The 20,151-nt window shown below is 38.3% G+C and overlaps 1 protein-coding gene across 1 annotated transcript in view; it reads left to right on the top strand.

The window, feature by feature from the left end:
* STAM (signal transducing adaptor molecule) overlaps positions 1–20,151 on the top strand; it is a 65,147-nt gene that overhangs the window by 36,061 nt on the left and 8,935 nt on the right. The window contains exons 6-13 of the mRNA XM_081226972.1: positions 2,815–2,905; positions 4,698–4,890; positions 7,187–7,281; positions 10,616–10,704; positions 12,705–12,792; positions 13,264–13,318; positions 13,889–14,042; positions 15,874–16,046. Of these exons, the coding sequence (XP_081083098.1) occupies positions 2,815–2,905; positions 4,698–4,890; positions 7,187–7,281; positions 10,616–10,704; positions 12,705–12,792; positions 13,264–13,318; positions 13,889–14,042; positions 15,874–16,046 (938 nt within the window). The remainder of the gene's footprint in view (positions 1–2,814; positions 2,906–4,697; positions 4,891–7,186; positions 7,282–10,615; positions 10,705–12,704; positions 12,793–13,263; positions 13,319–13,888; positions 14,043–15,873; positions 16,047–20,151) is intronic.

Below are 20,151 nucleotides of genomic sequence, written 5' to 3'. Positions count from 1 at the left end.
TCACGGGCCCAACCGCTCCGCGGCATGTGGGATCTTCCCAGACCGGGGCACGAACCCGTGTCCCCTGCATCGGCAGGCGGACTCTCAACCACTGCGCCACCAGGGAAGCCCCCTGATTTTTTTAATAGTAGTTTCTGAAGAGGTTTTCGTTGAAAACCATGTTTGTAAAGAGCTTCACGTTTAATTAAAAAAAAAAATCTATCACCTGGGATCAACTGCAGAAGTCCCTCCAAATCTTACAGTCACTTAGCTGCTTAAGCTGTTACTACATTTTAATCAGACTAGACCTTTGTTGGCATATTTTTAAAAAAGTTTCTGGAAACGAGAATTTTTTAAAGTATATTTTTTCATCCAAGAACAGAAGAAAATAATATAAAAATATTAAGAAAAGTGATACTTGAGTCACCTAACTCGTGCTGCTGTGGTTCTCTTAGCACTGACTTTGGACACTGAGGTCGAAGTGATGCTGGCACTGCTACTGTGTTTCACTGGTTAATCAGACAAGTAGCGTTGCTATACTTGGAACCTGATGATAGAAAGGAACTTTGAAAAGAGAGCAGTTCAGGAATGTAGGGCTTAATATAGCTTGTTTCTGCACTTCCTTCTTGACCAGTAGAGATCCCTTCTCAGACCACAAAAGATCAATATGTCTATTTTGTGAAGTTCACAAATTGTGAAAAAAAATTCATATATTATGATAAAGATTGCCTCTGATGAAGCATACATTCAATTTTCAGAAGTGTATATGATTAAAACATTTTTATTTAAGGAAGATTACAACTAGAGGTGGGTCAGAGTGACAGTGCTTGAAGTTCTCTTCATTGAATACAAAAGCTCTCTTCTAATCAGCTTTTCTAAAAATAAATGCCTTGTGTATTTGTTTGACATTATAAATATATTAAGTGAAGACTGTAGCATGGTATTTACTATAATGTTGAATATTTTGCCTTTCATTTACTCAACAATCATTTATGATCTCTTGTAACATTTAGCCCCATATACCCTCAAGGAACATGCAGCCTGGTTATGGAGACAGACATGTAAGCAGAGAATTATAATAGGAGCTGAGATTTATTGCCTGTTACTATGTACTGGGCAGTGATCTAAGTGCTGTGCATTTGGTAATTTGAATATTTTTTGGAATTTCATTTTTCTTAATTGATGGCTTTGGGAATTTAGTATACATTTGTAACTTGTCACAGTCTGTTTTGAGTTAATAGCGAATTATTTCACGTAAAATGTAGAAGGCTTGCAACTGTAGAGAGTTTATTTACTCTCTACTTCAGCATCCTTTGTGCTGCAGTTACCACATGTATGGCGTATATCACCTCTGCATACATTTTAAAGCCCAGGAGACAACGTTATATACTCTGAATGGCTCTCATTGCATCTGATTTTGGAAGCTACGTGTGCGAATTTAATCCTCACGACGGCCTGTGGTGTGTGGGCCATTGTTGTCCTCATTTCGTAGATGAGGAACTTGAGGCAAAAGGAGGCTTTTAGGCGCTCAGGGTTCATGCGTTCGAAGGTGGTGCATCTGGGGTTTGAACCGCATTAGCCTGACTCCCCATTAGCCTGATTCCCCAGCTTGCGTCCTTAACTGTCCTTAACTACCCGAAGCATATAATACCTTGTTTAAAAGTGTTACCAGAGGGGCACAGAGGAGGGAAGGCTTAATGAGAGGGTTTAGGAACGTTTCACTGAGAAAGTGATTTTCAGCTGTTCACTGACTGGTGGGTTGAATCTCACTAGGAAACAATGTGGATGGAGTACAGTGAGCCAGAGGGGAGGACATCATGAGTAGAAGCAAACGTGTGTCACAGCGCGTGCGTGTGTGTGTGTGTGCCAACAGTTTCTGGTAACTGATAGAATGGTTGAAAAATGAGGCTGGAGTCTGATTGGCCTCCATGGCCACACAAAAACTCAGTAGCCATTAAGACTTTAGAAGCTTGTAATTCTGTAAGTGTGAATCAATGTATGTATTTATTTACTTGTACACTAACTTATATACAAAATATGTTTAAGAGGGACAGTAATATATTGTCAAAATTAACTGCTAGTATTTTGGTTTAGAAAATAGTATATATATATATATATATATATATATATTTTTTTTTTTTTTTTTTTTTTTTTTTTTTTTGCGGTACGTGGGCCTCTCACTGTTGCGGCCTCTCCCGTTGCGGAGCACAGGCTCCGGGCGCACAGGCTCAGTGGCCATGGCTCACGGGCCCAGCCACTCCGCGGCATGTGGGATCTTCCCAGCCGGGGCACGAACCCGCATGCGCTGCATCGGCAGGTGGACTCTCAACCACTGCGCCACCAGGGAAGCCCAAAGATAGTATAATTTTATGAGCATTTGTATTACTGTATATCAATCTGGATTCCTAAAGATAGCATCCTGACTTTTGATCTGGAAGGAAACAGTAAAATTCTTGAATAGATATTTAAAAATTTTTTTAACTGCTTGTTTTTAAAGTAGTCATCTCCTTCCCACTCTCAACCCCTTTTTGTTGAAATCTCCTCTAGTCTGTCTTCTCTGGTTTACATAGTGTCTGCTTCTAGTTTAACCTCTTCACACAAACCTGGGAGAGCGTGGCTAGGCTGTTAACCCTAAGAAAACAAACGCTCTCAGTCTGTTTTCTCCAGTTCTACCTGTTCTCTGGCTCCTGAGGAGGCTGCTCAGGTTCAGATTTCTTTCTTGTTCAGAAGTCTGTGGTGGATTGATGGGAAGGGTCTTGTGAGTTCTTAGATTAGTTGGGGGTAGGAAAATTTGAGAACAACTTTCAAATATCATTTTCCTTTTTTTTGTGTTAGGCTGCAGAACAAGCAAAAGCAAGCCCAGCTCTGGTAGCCAAGGATCCTGGTACTGTGGCTAACAAAAAAGAAGAAGAAGATTTAGCGAAAGGTACATTTTTAAGTCCCTGATCGTGGAAAGAAGATAGGTCTCTTACTTGATGTTTATTTTCCCCCAAGATATTTAAAAATAAAAGAAATAGGAGTTCACAGCCAAAGTTGAAATCTACTTGTTCTCCTTTGTTCCTCTCTTCAGTGTCACTTTTTTCCTCTCCTCTTCCGAGGCAACTGCTATCATGTATGTCCGTTCAGTCTATGTTTCTATAATGTTTTTACTACACCATCTATGTGTCCATAAACAATACCAAATACTTTTTTGTGTCCAACAAATTCTTTTTCATAAATAGTGTACTCTAGGTATCATCTACAACTTGTTTTTTCATGCAGCAATATGTTTGAGATCTGTTTGTAATAAGAATGTATATCAAGTTCATCTGTTTTAACTGCTGTGTAATATTCCAGTGAACTAATAAATATCTGCTGTAATTTATCCTCCTACTGATGGACAGCTGGGTTTTCTGATTTTTTTTTACTATAACAAGTAAGCTGCACTGAGTATCCTTGAGATTTTGTTTTGTGGTATTGTTGGCTTATGGAGTAGGTACATCTTTAACTTTGCTAAATAGTTGGAGTATTTCCTTTTCCATCAGCAGTGTATGAAAGCTTTTATTATTCACTTATTCTTTTTAGTCTCATGACATTTGCTATTGTCAGAGTTTAATTTTTGTGAATCTGATGGGTTTGAAATGATACCTAATTGTTTTTAATTTTTATTTTCTTGATCACTAGTGAGGTTCAGTCCTTTTTTGTACATTTATTAGCTGTTCTGATTGTCTCTCTTTCTATTTTTTTTCTAATAATGATGTATAGAACATCTTTATTTTGGATATTAATCTTTTGCCTGTTATATCTGTTATATATATCTACTCTTGGGTTTTGGCTTACAATTTAAACTTTGATAATGGCATGTTTTATTAAACAAGTTTTAAATTTTCATGTAGTCAAAATTTTTGCTTTTCTTTTATGCTTTTGGGTTTTTTTTTTAATGTCTTAAGATATTTTCCTCTCCCCCAGGATCCTGAAAGATATTTTTCTATGATAATTTTAAAGTTTTATTTTCCCATCTGGTCTTCTATTCATCTAGAACAGAGATGGAAGGGAAGATGGGCTTATGTGTTGCACTGAAAGCAGGGTAGTCAATTTATTAAGATTATGTTACAGAGCCTGTGTGACACATGGTGATGGCCTCCATTAGGGGAGGAGATAGAGCAGACACATTTGAAATCTATTTTGGGGGATTTGTGAGGTGAGACTTTACTGTAGTTATTTCCAAATTCCAGTTCTTAGACTGATTACCTAAGAATGACCTTTGGAACAATAAAATGTAGGTTCTCAGATACTACCTTTGAGACTCCTATTTAGTAAGCCCCCAGTGAAGGACTCAAGCTTGGGACTTTGGACTTCCCAAGTGATTTTGATTATTATTTGGTAAACTTAAGCTATAGAAATACATTGAAAAGATGAAAGAAAATATAAAATATCTGCAGCTAAATTAAACAAAATTGATTTGAGTTTATATCTTTTTATTACCCAGAATATTTAAAATTGTACCTGTTCAGTAAAAATAGTCATCATGCTGTTCAGTTGTTTTTTTTTTTTTTAGTTTATTTATTTTTTAAGCTCTCAGTGTGAATGAATGAATAAAGTTGATGACATTATTTTTGTTCAATATATTATATCAGGATAGAAGAAGAATGCTTTTTACCTTCAGATATCTTTTTGTACCTCTTAGGATTGCTGGGTATATTAACATTTTGGGTCTTTTTAAACCCATTATTTTCCAGCCATTGAGTTGTCACTGAAGGAACAAAGGCAGCAGTCAACCACCCTTTCCAGTTTGTATCCAAGCACATCTAATCTCTTAACTAACCACCAACACGAAGGCCGGAAAGTTCGCGCTATATACGACTTTGAAGCTGCTGAAGATAACGAACTTACTTTTAAAGCTGGAGAAATTATTACAGTTCTTGATGACAGGTGATGGTTACTATTAAGTTGAACATTCATTTGAAAATATATAACATATTCTGTGTTTCATATTATTCTTGCTGAATGCCTTATCAAACGTAATAAAATCAAATACTGATGCAGGTAGTTTTTCTGTAGGACAGTCCGTTGCTTTGCTTGTGTCATACTGTCTGGATTCGTATTTTGTAGCTTAATTTTTCCTCATCTATCATTTAAATGGGTTTTATATGTCTTGGAGGCCTAGTTTACTCTATTCATTTTTGGTTCCATCTTATAGATTGTTAAATTAGTAAAAAAAAAAAAAAAAAGGTTAAGGTTTTAGAAAATACACCAAATATATATATATATATATGTATATATATGGAATTTATAAGAAATACATAATATATTGAATTAATTTATTTGCACAGAATAGTATATCAGTGTGGAACAAATTCATTTTACATGGTGTTATATACATTATATCATAGGGGAGGTGATACAGTGCATCTGTTTTTTTACTACAGCTTTATGTTTACTTGAAAATTAGTTGTTACTGATGATTATTACTCATAATGAAGTGCTAAAATTTGCAAGTGTTTTTTTTTTTTTTTTTTAAATAAATTTTATTTATTTATTTATGGCTGCATTGGGTCTTTTGTTGCTGGGTGTGGGCTTTCTCTAGTTGCAGCGAGCAGGGGCTACTCTTCATTGTGGTGCGCAGGCTTCTCATTGCGGTGGCTTCTCTTGTTGCAGAGCGTGGGCTCTAGGCATGCGGGCTTCAGTAGTTGTTGCATGCAGGCTCAGTAGTTGTGGTGCACGGGCTTAGTTGCTCCGCGGCATGTGGGATCTTCCCGGACCAGGGCTCGAACCCGTGTCCCCTGCATTGGCAGGTGGATTCTTAACCACTGCGCCACTAGGGAAGTCCCAACAAGTGTTTTTTTTTTTAAATCTTTAATTTTTTTAAAGGGAGAGCTGACCTGGCAGTTTTTTTTTTAAATAAATTTTAATTTATTTAATTTATTTATTTTTGGCTGCATTGGGTCTTTGTTGCTGCATGCGGGCTTTCTCTAGTTGTGGCGAGCAGGGACTGCTCTTCGTTGCAGTACGCAGGCTTCTCATTGCGGTGGCTTCTCTTGTTGTGGAGCACGGGCTCTAGGTGCGCAAGCTTCAGTAATTGTGGCACGGGGGCTCAGTACTTGTGGCGCACGGGCTTAGTTGCTCTGCAGCATGTGGGATCTTCCCAGACCAGGGCTCGAACCTGTCTCCCCTGCCTTGGCAGGTGGATTCTTAACCGCTGCGCCACCAAGGAAGCTTAAATCTTTATTTTTGAGGTCAGATAAATGCACTAGATTTTTTTGTTTCTTTCATTTTAATATTTATGGATTTATTTATTTGGTCACACCGGGTCTTAGTTGCAGCACCCGGGCTCCTTAGTTGTGGCTCCAGGCCTTCTTAGTTGCAGCACATGGGTTCCATAGTTGCGGTGTGTGAACTCTTGGTTGTGGCATGCGTGTGGAATCTAGTTCCCTGACCAGGGATTGAACCTGGGCCCCCTGCATTGGGAGCATGGAGTCTTATCCACTGTGCCACCAAGGCAGTCCCTGCATGTGGTTTTTAAAGATCAATTCAAATACATTTAAGATTATTCTTATAGTATCACCCTTACATACTAATATGTTTTCTTGAATGGAAGAAAATGAAGTAAAGTTTGAGCCAGTTAGCTGGAAGTTGCACAAAACCTTGATCATTCATTCATTCAAAAAGTATTTATTGAGCACTTGCTAGCTTTCCTTATCCTAGGTGCTGGGGATCCAGTGGTTAGCATGGGTGCGCACCCGGGAGTGTGTTCTTGTGAACATTTTGTGCTGTAAATCTTGTTACTGTCATGTGTGTTCTCTTGTGGGGGGGAAAGTTTCCTAATGTGTGCTAGAAAGAGCACTGATTAGGAATGGAGGTCTGGATTCAGAGCCTACCATCTATCTTATTATAAAGGATTCTCATGTGGGAGCCTATGAACCATTCGAAGTTGACAGTTTTCAAGTGTGGGGACCTCTGGTTGAGGGAGAGAGTTCAGAGCCTTGTACTAGATCCTTGAAGCGTTCGCCAGCCTTCCAGAATATGAGAAAGAACTGTGTGTTTAATAGTGTCTTATCTTCTCTGAGGCCTCATCTCTAATTTGTAATAATGATACATTCACTTCCTCCATTGGACTGTTGTGAGCTTCAGATCTGGTAATAATATAGGTTAAACACTATAAAAGGTAAAGATACATAGAAATAAAAATTCTTTGTTATAGTAAAGCATTCTTTCTTTTTTCTCTTAGTGACCCCAACTGGTGGAAGGGTGAAACCCATCAAGGCATGGGGTTATTCCCCTCTAATTTTGTGACTGCGGATCTCACTGCTGAACCAGAAATGAGTAAGTATTTTCCAGCCTGTCAATGTATGATAATCCACAATTCTCTCTAAAATTCAGCTTTCTGGAGCAGAGACTCAAAAGTTAGTGCCTCCAAGGTGTTTATTAAAAATGCAGCTCCCCAGTCAGATTATTTATGAGGAGTCATCTAATCATCTAAGAATTGAAATCATCTGTCTACCAAGATTATCTTAAGACAGACTATGGACTTTTCTTTAAGGAAAAAAAAACATATATATACACATATATATATATATGTATGTATGTATGTATATATATGTCATTGTAAAAATGCAGATTAAGAAGTGTTATAGAATTTATGCATTATGTATTTTTGGTATCATCAGTTGATCAAAGGGTGACAAATGCAGTGTAACCTTATAGAGAGTTCTTCCTATTTAAAGGTTAGCTCATTTCACTAGTGTCCAGCCCCAAATTTGGAAGCAGTGGCCTCTTAGTAACTTAATGGCTTTCCTAAGCCACCATGTCAGATATTCAGAAGGAGCCATAACAAATCATGTCAATAATTTTTTGAGTTTCAAACCTTTGCTGACTAGGAGAAACAGACTAGAAAGTGGGGTGAAGGAGGAAAAGTGATATTACTGGCAGGCGTAATCATTGCAGGACATGTAACTGCCAGTAGTCTATCGAAATGTTGGTAGGCAGTTCACTGTATTTCTAGGCAATACTGTAATGAATCTTCATAATGATGAGTTTGTGGCATCAAGATTAAGTCACAACCTTCCTCTTTTTAAGGAAACAGAAATATGTTCTAATCTAGAAAGATTTCTGTAGCGACTGAAATGGTTAGAATTTTAAGAGTTTTTTTGTACGTAAGTTGGTAAGCTACAGTTATCTTGGCAAAATATTTTATCTTTCTATAATGCCAGGTAGAAGAGATCAAAGAAAGTTATAAATCACGATCTGCTTTGGTCATTTTTAGTTTACAGGAATTTTAAGAAAAGATCTTTGTCTCAGTTGTCTTTTTATTTCCAACAGTTCTTGGTACTGAATCTTATCCAGAATACAGACTATATAAATATTTATACAATAAATGAAGAGTAAGTGCCTGTGTATTAACAGTAAAGATACACTTTTCTTTGAAAACATAAAAATGCTTCTCTTTTAAGAGAGGGCTTTAATAACAGGCTAGATGTTACAGATCTTTGGTAAAGTAATGCCCTCTCCTAATTATTGTTGGGATGTCTTGTGTCACTTTTATAGAGACAGATTGTGATACCCATTCCTTTAATAAAGTTCTCTTTGGTAAACTCAGAAAACGTCCTGTGGAACCTTGTTTAGATGGCAGTGCATAACGTGCTAACTTTTTAATCTGGGCTGATGGTGGGGGCGGATTTTGCTTGATTTTGGGGTTTGGGTTTTTTTTTTTTTTTTTAATCTTGAAATAGCTGTTGGAAAGGATGGAATTGTCTTGGACTTCCATTCAAGAGGAGATCCAAGATCTCAGGTAGATAAAGTAGCCATCTCATCTTTTTTTTCCCATTACATAGAAATGTAGCCTTAAAATGAATATTCTAGTTATTTTCATGTGTTTCACTCTGGACCATGTAAAAGAGAAACCAGAGCATCAGAGCTTATACAGTGCAGTTACAGTTCTCAAGCTTGGAAGATGAGTGTTAGCAAGATCCTTGTAGCATCGTTCTTTATGAGGAAACAGAAGCTCATTTCACTGAATGTGTCAATTAGAAGTGCCTGACCTACTTAGCTTGTTTTCGTTTTGGAGAGGCAGTATGATTTCGTGCAAGCACTGTACTTTATATATGTATATGCATAAACACATCTGTGTGTGTGTGTAAAATATTATTTATACACACATACACATAATATACACACAAACATGCACATACATACAAAGTAATAGTATTAGTCCCTGGGAGAAAAAGCACTGCAAACTTGTGCATGGTCAGCTGTTAGGATGTGAAGTCTACCATGTGTTTTCTTATGGGTAGCAGCCAATGCAGTGCTGTCCCAGCTTTCTACTTGTTAATAGCTCAAGATATAAAAAGCAAAAATATGTATAGCATATGGCTCTTTTTCTTCCATGGGAAAGTGAAATCAGCTGAAACTGGTTTTGTATGTAGAATTTTACTTTATGGTGACTTGTGTGGGATGAATATATTCCTTATATTGGAAATTAAACTATTTTCCATTTATATTCTATAGCATAGAATACATAAGTGATATGACTTCTTGTTCTCAGAGTAAAATCACAGGCCAGATTCCAGTAGTGTGGGCTAATAGAGCTAGAATGATTGGCATTCAAATCCAGGCTTTGCCATTTATTAGCTTTCTCCTACGCAAGCGTTTTTAATCTTTCTAAGCCACTGCTAACCTCATTTACAAGATGGGCATATCTCATAGGATTGTATTGGAGATTCATTGGGGGAAATGCAATATTCCATTAAGCATATTTAATAGTTTAATTAATATTATTTCCCTTCCTTAATTCTGCCCCTTTCCCATCCCCCTGATTCTTAATTTTTATGAATACTGATTGACTACATTGATATCAGGATGAAGAAATCCAAAAAGGAAGTTCATTCCTTTAAAGCTGGATGTGTTTCTCAGTATTACTTTGGATAAGATTAATTACTATGTTAATCATAACCTTATATCTGCTGGTTAATGTTACATTGAATCTTTTTAAAGATTGCTTTGTTGAGCAGGAGAAATACGTGCTTCTGGTTTGCAGATCCCTTAATAACCACCTTTTCAATTGCAAGAATAATGTAACTAAAAAATACAGACTGATTTAGTGGAAAATTCAGATCCCTGCCAAGGCCACTTGTAAAGCTCTCCACTGGCCTGGATGTTATTCCCTTAGTTAAAAAAAAAAAAGACTGAGTGGCGTGAGGGGAATATATAGCTAACTTCCCAATTCATTACATTGAAAGAGCGTGGCCTGTGGAAAAGTGGAGATTTTTCTTTGAAAGGACTGGTAATTTGAAAAGAGGATTTATTTTCAATAGCAGAATTCATTTATGCCATTGTAAAACTTTGCTTTCTGTTAAGCAGTTTACTAAACTCTCATATGTAATAGGTGATTAATCTTTGTTCCAGAAATATAGTTCTTATTTTTAGTGAAGTATCTGTTATGGAAAACATAAAATCTTTAGAAGAAAAAATTAAGAAGTCTTCACAGAATTTCATAATGTCATGTTCTGTCACGGTTGCCTAAATCTGCAACCGAATTTTCCCTTAAACTGAGTTTCTCAGATTGAAGGGAATACAAGAAAAATCCAAGTTCTCTCCTTAAAGTGCTTTTAACTAAAATTTTAAATTTATAAGGAAACGATAAATGTTACATGTTTTACAGTTAAAACGGAGAAGAAGACGGTACAATTTAGTGACGATGTTCAGGTAGAAACGATAGAACCAGAGCCGGAACAAGCCTACATTGATGAAGTGAGTGATTTCCTGCCTGAGAGCATCATGCTTTCACTACCTAAGTTGCAATGGTTTTCTTCTCTTATTTAAAAAAAATCAGTACTTGATTAATGCATGTGTTTTGTTGTTATACAACTTCAAACAATACAGACGAAGCAAAGATTCTCCTGGAAAGTTCCTCCCTAGTCCCATTCTTACCATGTCAGTACTTATAGTTGTACCTCATTATTTTAATTCCTGCTTAATATTCCATAGAATGGAGTTATCATGACTTCATTATTCTGTTGTTGGACGGTTAGGTTGTTTTCAGTTCTTTGTGTTGTTTTTGCTATTACAAACACTATTATAATGAGACTTTTTGGGTATATTCAAAAGGATGTGTGACTTTTTTTTACATCTTTATCAGATTATAATTGCTTTACAGTGTTATGTTAGTTTCTGCTGTACAACAAAGCGAATCAGCTATACATATACATATATTCCCATATCTCCTCCCTCTTGAGCCTCCCTCCCACCCTCCCCATCCCACCCCTCTAGGTCGTGTGTGACTTTTATTTTTAAATGCTCTGGAAATTAAATTCTTTGTAACATTTTAAACTAATGATGAAAAATGAGATGTCATCTTTAAACTATGTGAGGGGATTTGTAGGTTTTTAGCCTTTTTTTAGGGGATCCAGAAGCAGAAAGTTTGAAGAGCGCTTTTTTAGCAAAACAGGTTGTAGAAGCTGTGCTGAGAGCCCCCAGAGAATGTACTGGAGTCAGGGAAAGTTAGGTTTGGCTATAGCATTCCATCGGAAAATGCATGCTAGCGGTCTATCTAGAAACCTCATTTCTCTGATAGTAGATGATTTCAAATAGGTTGTAGAATTCTGTAAACAAAGAGAAGAGAAGTTATCCATGTGTTAGTTGACTCTCACTCTCATTTTACTCCCCTCCCCTTCTTTTTTTGGCTGTAGGCAAACTTTTCTGACATGTGCCTTCTTTTTTAGACTACTTAAAATGAAAATTGTGAATCTTTTACGTTGAAAAATAATATCCATTTCTAAATATGGAATTCTTTTGACTTCAGAAGAGTGTTTTAATATACATGTGTCGTTTTCACTCTCTAGTGATTAATTCATCTCTCAAATGGTTATCCTTCTGTACAGAGTATAGAGTTTTGTTTTGGTATAAATAACTACTTAGAATTGGTAGTCTTTAAATTATTTACCTAAGTAACTATACTTAGTAGCATAACCATGTAAAAACCATGAATGGAGAAAAGTTTGTAATTATTACAGTAATATTCTTTGGTACATGAGATCTATATTTTGGTTTTTTAAAACTTACGTATAGATACATCTCTACTAATATAATGTATAAATGTATTTATGTAATGATGCCTTCATTAGTTCTGTTGGTCTTACAGCAAAAGATTCTGAAATAGATCTGAGTCATTGCTTTGAGATGCCTTCCAGCCTTTCACATAGGAGAATAGAGAAGCCACAAATCTTCCTCCTTTTTTTGATGACAAAGTGAAGCATTGGTGGAAAGAGAATGTAGACTAAATCCTTCTGGTGCTACTTAGAAGAACAGCTGTACCAGAGCTGAGCTGTGCCTTAACTGAAACAGCTGCTGTATTCTCCCTGGTAGAGAAGTAGTAACGGAGCTGTTAGTCACAAGTACTGCCAGCTTGAGAGAGAGGTTACACCTGTCAGCATGGCAAGACTACAGCTGCCCCTAAACAAAGTGACCCAGAAGTCCACTCGCATGACTTAAGAGATTAAAGAATTCACATGCTGTAAGTTTAAATGTTGCTCTATTTCTTCTCATCTAGGAGAATTTCTGGTAGCCGTTTCAAAAGGGCTCTGACTTCACATGATAGTAAAGAGAATACACGGACAGTAAATACATAGAAGCGAAATTGAAGTCTTCATATCTGTGCATTACAGGATTAGCCACTATCTAACTAATGAAGTGAGAAGGTATTGTTGCATAACGGTTTGTTACTTTTTATAGTAACTGTTTAATTCCTGTAGGATAAAATGGACCAATTGCTACAGATGTTGCAAAGTACAGATCCCAGTGATGATCAACCAGATCTTCCAGAGTTACTTCATCTTGAAGGTAAACTTTGTTTTCCATTTCCCTTGCAAATAAAGAATAATTAGGATTAAATATAGTGTTCTGTTACAGAGTGGTTTTATATTTAAATAAAATTGAAAATGATATAAACAATGTTAACATTTCTGACTCTTCTGTGACCAGTCTCACGTTTATATGCAGTTTAATTAAACCTTTGGTAGAACTCAAATTCTTATACTTTTCTACCCAAATTAAATATTTTATTCAACGTTTAAAATGTTGTAAAATGAAAATTGGTATTAAAAATTTCTGAGATCAATACAATCAATCTAAAGTATTGATTTTATAAATAGCTAGGAAAGTCAGTCTTGGATTCTGTGGGCTAAGATTAATTAATAGAATTTTTATTATTCCAAATTAGATCTTGTATTCCTTAAACTACATGAATATCCATCAGAGAGTTGCTTTCTTTTGCTGCATTTTCTTATATTTCTTTAAATCTGGTCATCTTAGCCATGTGTCACCAGATGGGACCTCTCATTGATGAGAAGCTGGAAGATATTGACAGGTAAAAGAACATGCACTCCATCTGTATTGTGTACCTTCTTCCCCACAGATCTCTCTAAACTGCATATTGGAATAGAGCTGCCTTGTATTTTATTTTATTTTCATTTTAAAGATATGCCAGTTCTCATTCACTTGTTTTCTACTTCATGTGGGAATTAAAATTAGACCCATCTGCCCCCACTCCCGCTTTTAAGTGAGGATTTATTTGACTTTCACTATGTTAGTCTGTTTTAAAATTAAGGGTTAACTATTATAATCATATTTGCTGTAAGTGGCATCATCAGGGCCCACACATGACCCATCTGTTATTAATGAGGGAAACCTGGATATTTTGAGGTAAAGTCAAGTACAATAAGCTAGAGTCCTTCCAGCACAGCACCTAAATCTGAAACAGTTTTGGTTGCCTTGGAGCTAAACTATAGGATTTTTTTTTTCGTTACAAGGTTAAATTTTTAATAATGTCTACTTATACCACTCTTTGCCATTTTTGCTATTTTGATGCATCTTGTTATTTAGAACATTATATCATTTAAATAGCAGTTATGTGTCACATTATTGTATAATATTTCAGAAAACATTCAGAACTCTCAGAACTCAATGTTAAAGTGATGGAGGCCCTGTCCTTGTATACCAAGTTAATGAATGAAGATCCAATGTATTCCATGTATGCAAAATTACAGAATCAGCAGTATTATATTCAGTCATCTGGTGTTTCTGGTTCTCAGGTAAGCTTTTAAAAATGCAAGTATTTCATTTTAAATTCTCAAATATATTTGAGATTATTTGGAATAGCTGTGTTTTTATAAAACATGAAACTTTCTAAAAGTGATGTTTGGAGTAAAAATAAAGTTAAAAAGATTTTTTTCACTTGACAAATACAATGTGTAGTATGCTAGCTAATAGTTCTTGTTCTAAAATATTATTTTTCTGCAGAGGTGCACATCAATCACTGTCAAGCTTTAAAAAAAAAAAAAAAAAACAGATACTTTGACTCTACCCAGACCTATTGAATCCAGGCATGAGGCCCAAACATCTGTATATTTTTAAAGCTTCATATCTAATTATCTGGTTAAGAACTACAATTTTTGTCTGTCTGAGTAAAATTCCTAATTATTACTAAATTCTTTTGAGTATCTACCATTTTCAGTTTTATAGTGACTTTCTTTAATCTGGATTTTTTCCATTCCTTTACATGAGAACGTGTATAATGCAACAGAGAGCCCTTTTTCCTCTCGTCATGCCCAGCAACTATTTCAAGAGCCCATTTCCCACAAACTCACTAAGTTCAGGGTATAGGGAGTAGTTAGCCAGACACAGCATTTTATCCACGTAGGGTAGCATAAACTTTGTGCAGATGAATTTTTTTTGGACGCAGTCCACTTCTGGAGTGAGGGGCCAGCACCCTGGAGAAGAGCAGCCAGGCCTGAGAAACGTGGGGCTGGATGACACCTACCCATGAGTCTCGATGACAGTGTGAGCCAGCAGGCGAAGAGAAACCCTTCACGTTCAGTTTGCAAAGTACAAACAATTGTATTTGTGAGGACTGGACTAGCCGCGTCCATAATGAAGACCTTTTGGATTCTGTGTGTAGTGAGTCTCATGTGGCTTAACACAGCCTTCAGATGATTGTTGTTTTGTTTCCTGATGAGTGTGTTACTGTGCTAACAGCTGCTACAAGTCTCACTCTCTGGACAGTGGAGTTCTGTTTTCAAACATGTGAAACGGAAGGATCTAACGGATATACTACAGAAAATTAAAATATTGTGTGTGTTTAAGATTCGGGGGACACTTAAGACTAATCTCTTTAGCTTACAACAAGTATAGTTTTTAGGTGCAGGGGTACGCAAACAGTGGCCCAAGGGCAAAGTCCAGCCTCCCACCTCTTTTTTAAAATAAATTTTTACTGGAACACAGCCGTTCTCATTTGTTTCTCCATCGTTGCTGGCTGCTTTCTCTGGGCAGAGCCCAGTAGTTTCAACAGAGCGCACATGGCCCACAAAGCCCGCCCCGTTTACTGACTGGACCCTGGACAAAGAAGTCTGCTGACCTTGCTTTAGGAGGATAGCTTGCTCTATGTTCAGTAAGCTGTAACTTTGGAGATATATCTCTGTGTAGATGCCTAGAAACAAATGCAGACTGCTGCTGTAATGCAGTGAATTCAAAGACACTTCTTCAGCATTTGAGGGTTCCTTTTAGGGAGATACAGTATCAACGTAGTAAGAGGGATTATATTTAGTATAAAATTTCAAGGTAAGTTTCTTTACTGCTTCTGTATGGAGACAGACATGAGTTTAGCTAATGTTTCCCTAAAAACAAAAATCATCAGAAGCCCACTTCACTGAAAAGCACTTTTTAAAACGCCTGTCGTAAAGCAACTGTACCCCAATTAAAAATAAATAAACAAATAAATAAAATCTACATAAAAAAATAAAATGTCTGTCACCAGAAGGAACTCAGAAAACCATTTCAGAGATGTAATTGTTGTGCTTTTGTCAGTGAACGCATGCCTGTTGAAATCTGAGGGGCCCTAATGTGTTTTGTCTCTGACTGTCCTAGGTGTACCCGGGCCCTCCTCAAAGCGGTGCTTACCTGGTCGCAGGGAGCGCACAGCTGAGCCAGCCCCCGAGCTACAGCCTTCCCCCCGAGCAGCTGTCTTCTCTCAGCCAAGGAGCCGTGCTGCCTGCCAGCCCCGCCCTTCCCAGTCAGCAGGCTCAGGCTTCCTACCCCAAGTAATGTGATCATTGGCTCTTGTTTGTGTTTAGCGCTGTTAGAACTCTCAGGTGCCCTTGGTTGTCTGTAATCATAAAAAATGGATAAGAAAAATCCAGGATAGGGCTTCCCTTGTGGTGCAGTGGTTGAGAGTCCGCCTGCCGATGCAGGGGACGTGGGTTCGTGCCCCAGTCTGGGAGGATCCCACATGCCACGGAGCGGCTGGGCCCATGAGCCATGGCCGCTGAGCCTGCACGTCCGGAGCCTGTGCTCTGCAGCGGGAGAGGCCACAACAGTGAGAGGCCTGCGTACCGCAAAAAAAAAAAAAAAATCCAGGGTAGTTGTCATCACTGATGCCAGACGGTCAGCCCCGTCTGTGGTGGCAGGTGGGTTCTGTAGGACCCCCTGCAGGGCTGCAGTCCTAGCCAGCGTGCCAGCCCTCTGTCCTGCTGAGTCCTTGAACTGCTGCATTCTGGTTTTAGCTTTGTGTTTTTTATATTCCTTCCTATCATGATTTCTTTTGTTTTTATCTGAGTCTGTGATAATATTTGTTAAGAACTTCAATGTAACTTAAATTTATTTTGATAACTATAATTTAATGCTTTACACAAATGTCACATAAAAGCTGAATGTTCCTGTGGTTATTATTTTAGAATTTATAGTTCTGGGCTGTCTCTTAAAGACAAATATTCCCTTCTTTTTACCCCGTGTGGGAATTTAGTATATCTCACAGCATGATAAACCACATGAAAAGAGACAGTACAAGAAGCTGTACGCCCCTGTGGTTCATGGGGCAAGTAGCTGAATATGAAATCACAGGCCCATTGTTCTCGTCATTTACTTAGAATGACCCTATCATGTAAATGATTATATTTATACATTATATTATTCATAATTTATAAATGCCTTTTCTACTTCAGTGGGCATCTAAGCTGAAGCCATCACTTTGAATCGAATAGGTAGGCTTAAGAATTCAGTAGTGTGTAACTCCAGAGGTCATGATGTTCTGACTCACAACAGAAGTTTCTTGGTGGCACAGGTACAGTTTCTAGGGACCTTTCCATCAATGTTGGAATTGCCCAGAATGCTCCTATATTGCCCTTACTATTGTACTGTTCATCCTCCAAAGAGTCACACTCTAGGGATGCTTGGGGATTGTCAAACATGATTTTGTGGTCACTTCTCGTATTCTGAAGTGACCTTAAGACGAATGGTGATGCGGAAGCCTGTTACAGGCATCAAAACAGCAGCAACAAGAAAACAGTGCTCCCTACTGGGTTATATAGCTTAGGAAAAAAGTTAGGTCTAACTCTGTTTGTCCAAGGACTTCTTTTTCTTTTCTTTTCTTTTTTTTTTTTTTAGTCTCAGTTTGGTAAAAAGCGAATACCCAGGCTTCCCTGGTGGCGCAGTGGTTGAGAGTCCGCCTGCCGATGCTGGGGACACGGGTTCGTGCCCCGGTCTGGGAAGGTCCCACATGCTGCGGAGCAGCTGGGCCCGTGAACCCTGGCCGCTGAGCCTGCGCGTCTGGAGCCTGTGCTCCGCAACGGGAGAGGCCACAGCAGTGAGAGGCCTGCGTATCGCCAAAAAAAAAAAAAAAAAAAGTGAATACCCTTACATAGAAATAGATAGGGAGCAACTATTAGGAAAGTAACATGCTGCTTTAAAATTAGATAAAGTGAGTAGAGGTTGGTATTGCTGAGAAGTTAGCCAGTGTACTCGAGTAGTCTATATAGGAACCTCTCAGATACTTTAGTATTAGCCAGAAGTGCCGCCTCTGTCCCAGCTAGTCCTCTGTTACCATGTCACATACTGCACTGGATGTCTCATTACTGAAGATTACTTGGGATCCATTCTTAATTCAGAGCCTTGAGGAATTATCCTTGTAAGTGAGATCCTCTGTTGGGAGGTTCTTAAAGCATGACGTGCTGTAGAGCCAGAGCACCTTGTCGCTGGTTGCTGGGGGCTGCTCTGTCCTCTTCTGCCATTTGGCTGCGAGACCCCCGTGCAGGCCCCGCGCTGTGTTCTAGGGCCTGGCTACTGACGTGCTGTAGCTGTAAATGTCACCTCTCCAGAAACACAAGTACGTTTCAGTAGGTGCTTTTTGCAGAGTGTTTCCTTGAAACGTTTAGCCCTCTTCACTGGGCTAATCGCTGCTCTTCTTCAGGTCTTCGCTTAGCTTCGTCTTTGGTAGAAGCTTGTCCTGCCCTCCCACCTCGCCGGCACTGTTCCTCCTCTGACGCTGTCTCAGGCCCCCAGCACGTTGTGTCACCGTGTTGTCCTCTTTATCTCCACTAAACTCTCATATCTTGAGAGCTGGAGCGGCGTCTTTCACCTTTAGAGCACACTATGTAGCACAGAGTTTTACACCTGGTAGGAACTCAGTAAATATTTGATAAGTAAATGTTTTGATGGTAATTTCAAGGGCTGTGTTAGGCCGGTGAGATATATGTTTCAGTTCCTTGAAAAGGCTTCACACAGGCTTTGAGGCAATTTTTAAAAAGATATATGGGGAACAGTTGTGTGTGTAAGTGTGCATGTGTGTGTTTTTGAATGAGAAAACTGATGGCAAAACAAACGTCGGCTCACAAAATTGGAAGGAGTGAGAACTGGGGGTGGAAGTGTACTTGATAGAGGTGTACGGCATGTTTTACTCAAGCTTTCTAACTGCAAATCGAGGTCAAGGGGGAATTTTTCCCCCCGTTTTTGGTAGGCAGGTTTTTTCATGTCCCTCAGTTTGTATCTAGGAGGCAATTTCTTATTCTTTTACATAGATTTTTCGTTTTAGCGTGGTCACTTTTCCAGACTTCTGTCACCCTAGGGTGATATTACTGACAACTGGGGAAGGTGGTACTGATACAGTTTTCTAGACCTACCTGAGTGATGGTGGCCACGATGATACTAAGGTGACCAAAGCTAGGTACTTACTTGTCAGTTATTTCATTTTACATCTGTTAAACACACGTTTTCTGTGTCTGAGTTTGACGTTGTAGGTACAAGTGAGATCATACGGTATTTGTCCTTCTCTGTCGCAGGGGCAAGGTTTCCTTCTTTCTCACGGCTGAATACTATTCATGTGTGTGTGTATCTCTATCTCTGCCTCACACCTTCTTTACCCATTTATCCCTTGATGGACCCTTAACTTTTCCTGTTTCTTGGCTATTGTGAGTAATGCTGCAATGAACATAGGAATGCAGATATCTCTTTGAGATCCTGATTTCAGTTCCTTTGGATATATGCCCAGAAGCAGCATTGCTGGATCATATAGTAACTCTATTTTTAATTTTTTGAAGAACCTCCATACTGTTTTCCATACTGACTGTACCAACACTGCATAGGTGTTCTCTTCTCTCTACATCTTCGCCAGCAGTCCTTACTTCTGGTGTTTTTGATCATAGCCAGTCCAACAGGTGTGAGGTGATACTGTGTGGTTTTGATTTTCTTTTTCTGGTGGATAGTGATGTTGAGCGCCTTTTCATGTGCCTGTTGGCCATTTGTATGTCTTCTTTGGAAAAATGTTTATTCAGGTCCTCTGCCCTTTTTTTAATCAGGTTGTTAGGTTTTTTCTTTATTGGAGTATAATTGCTTTACATTGTTATGTTAGTTGCTGCTGTATAACAAAGTGAATCCGCTATACGTATGCATCTATCCCCATATCCCCTCCCTGTTGTATCTCCCTCCCACCCTCCCTATTCCACCCCTCTAGGTGGTCACAAAGCACCGAGCTGATATCCCTGTGCTATGCGGCTGCTTCCCACTAGCTATCTGTTTTACATTCGGTAGTGTATATATGTCCATGCCACTCTCTCACTTTGTCCCAGTTTACCCTTCCCCCTCCCCGTGTCCTCAAGTCTATTCACTACGTCTGCATCTTTATTCCTGTCCTGCCCCTAGGTTCTTCAGAACCTTTTTTTTTTTCAGGGTTCCACATATATGTGTTAGCATATGGTATTTGTTTTTCTCTTTCTGACTTCACTCTGTATGACAGACTCTAGGTCCATCCACCTCACTACAAATAACTCAATTTCGTTTCTTTTTATGGCTGAGCAATATTCCATTGTATATATGTCCCACATCTTCTTTATTCATTCATTTGTCAATGGACACTTAGGTTGGTTCCATGTCCTG

The sequence above is a fragment of the Mesoplodon bidens genome, assembly GCF_964165515.1.
Source record: "Mesoplodon bidens genome assembly, chromosome: 3".
NCBI lineage: Eukaryota > Metazoa > Chordata > Mammalia > Artiodactyla > Ziphiidae > Mesoplodon > Mesoplodon bidens.
This window is presented reverse-complemented; position numbering and strand designations above follow the sequence as displayed.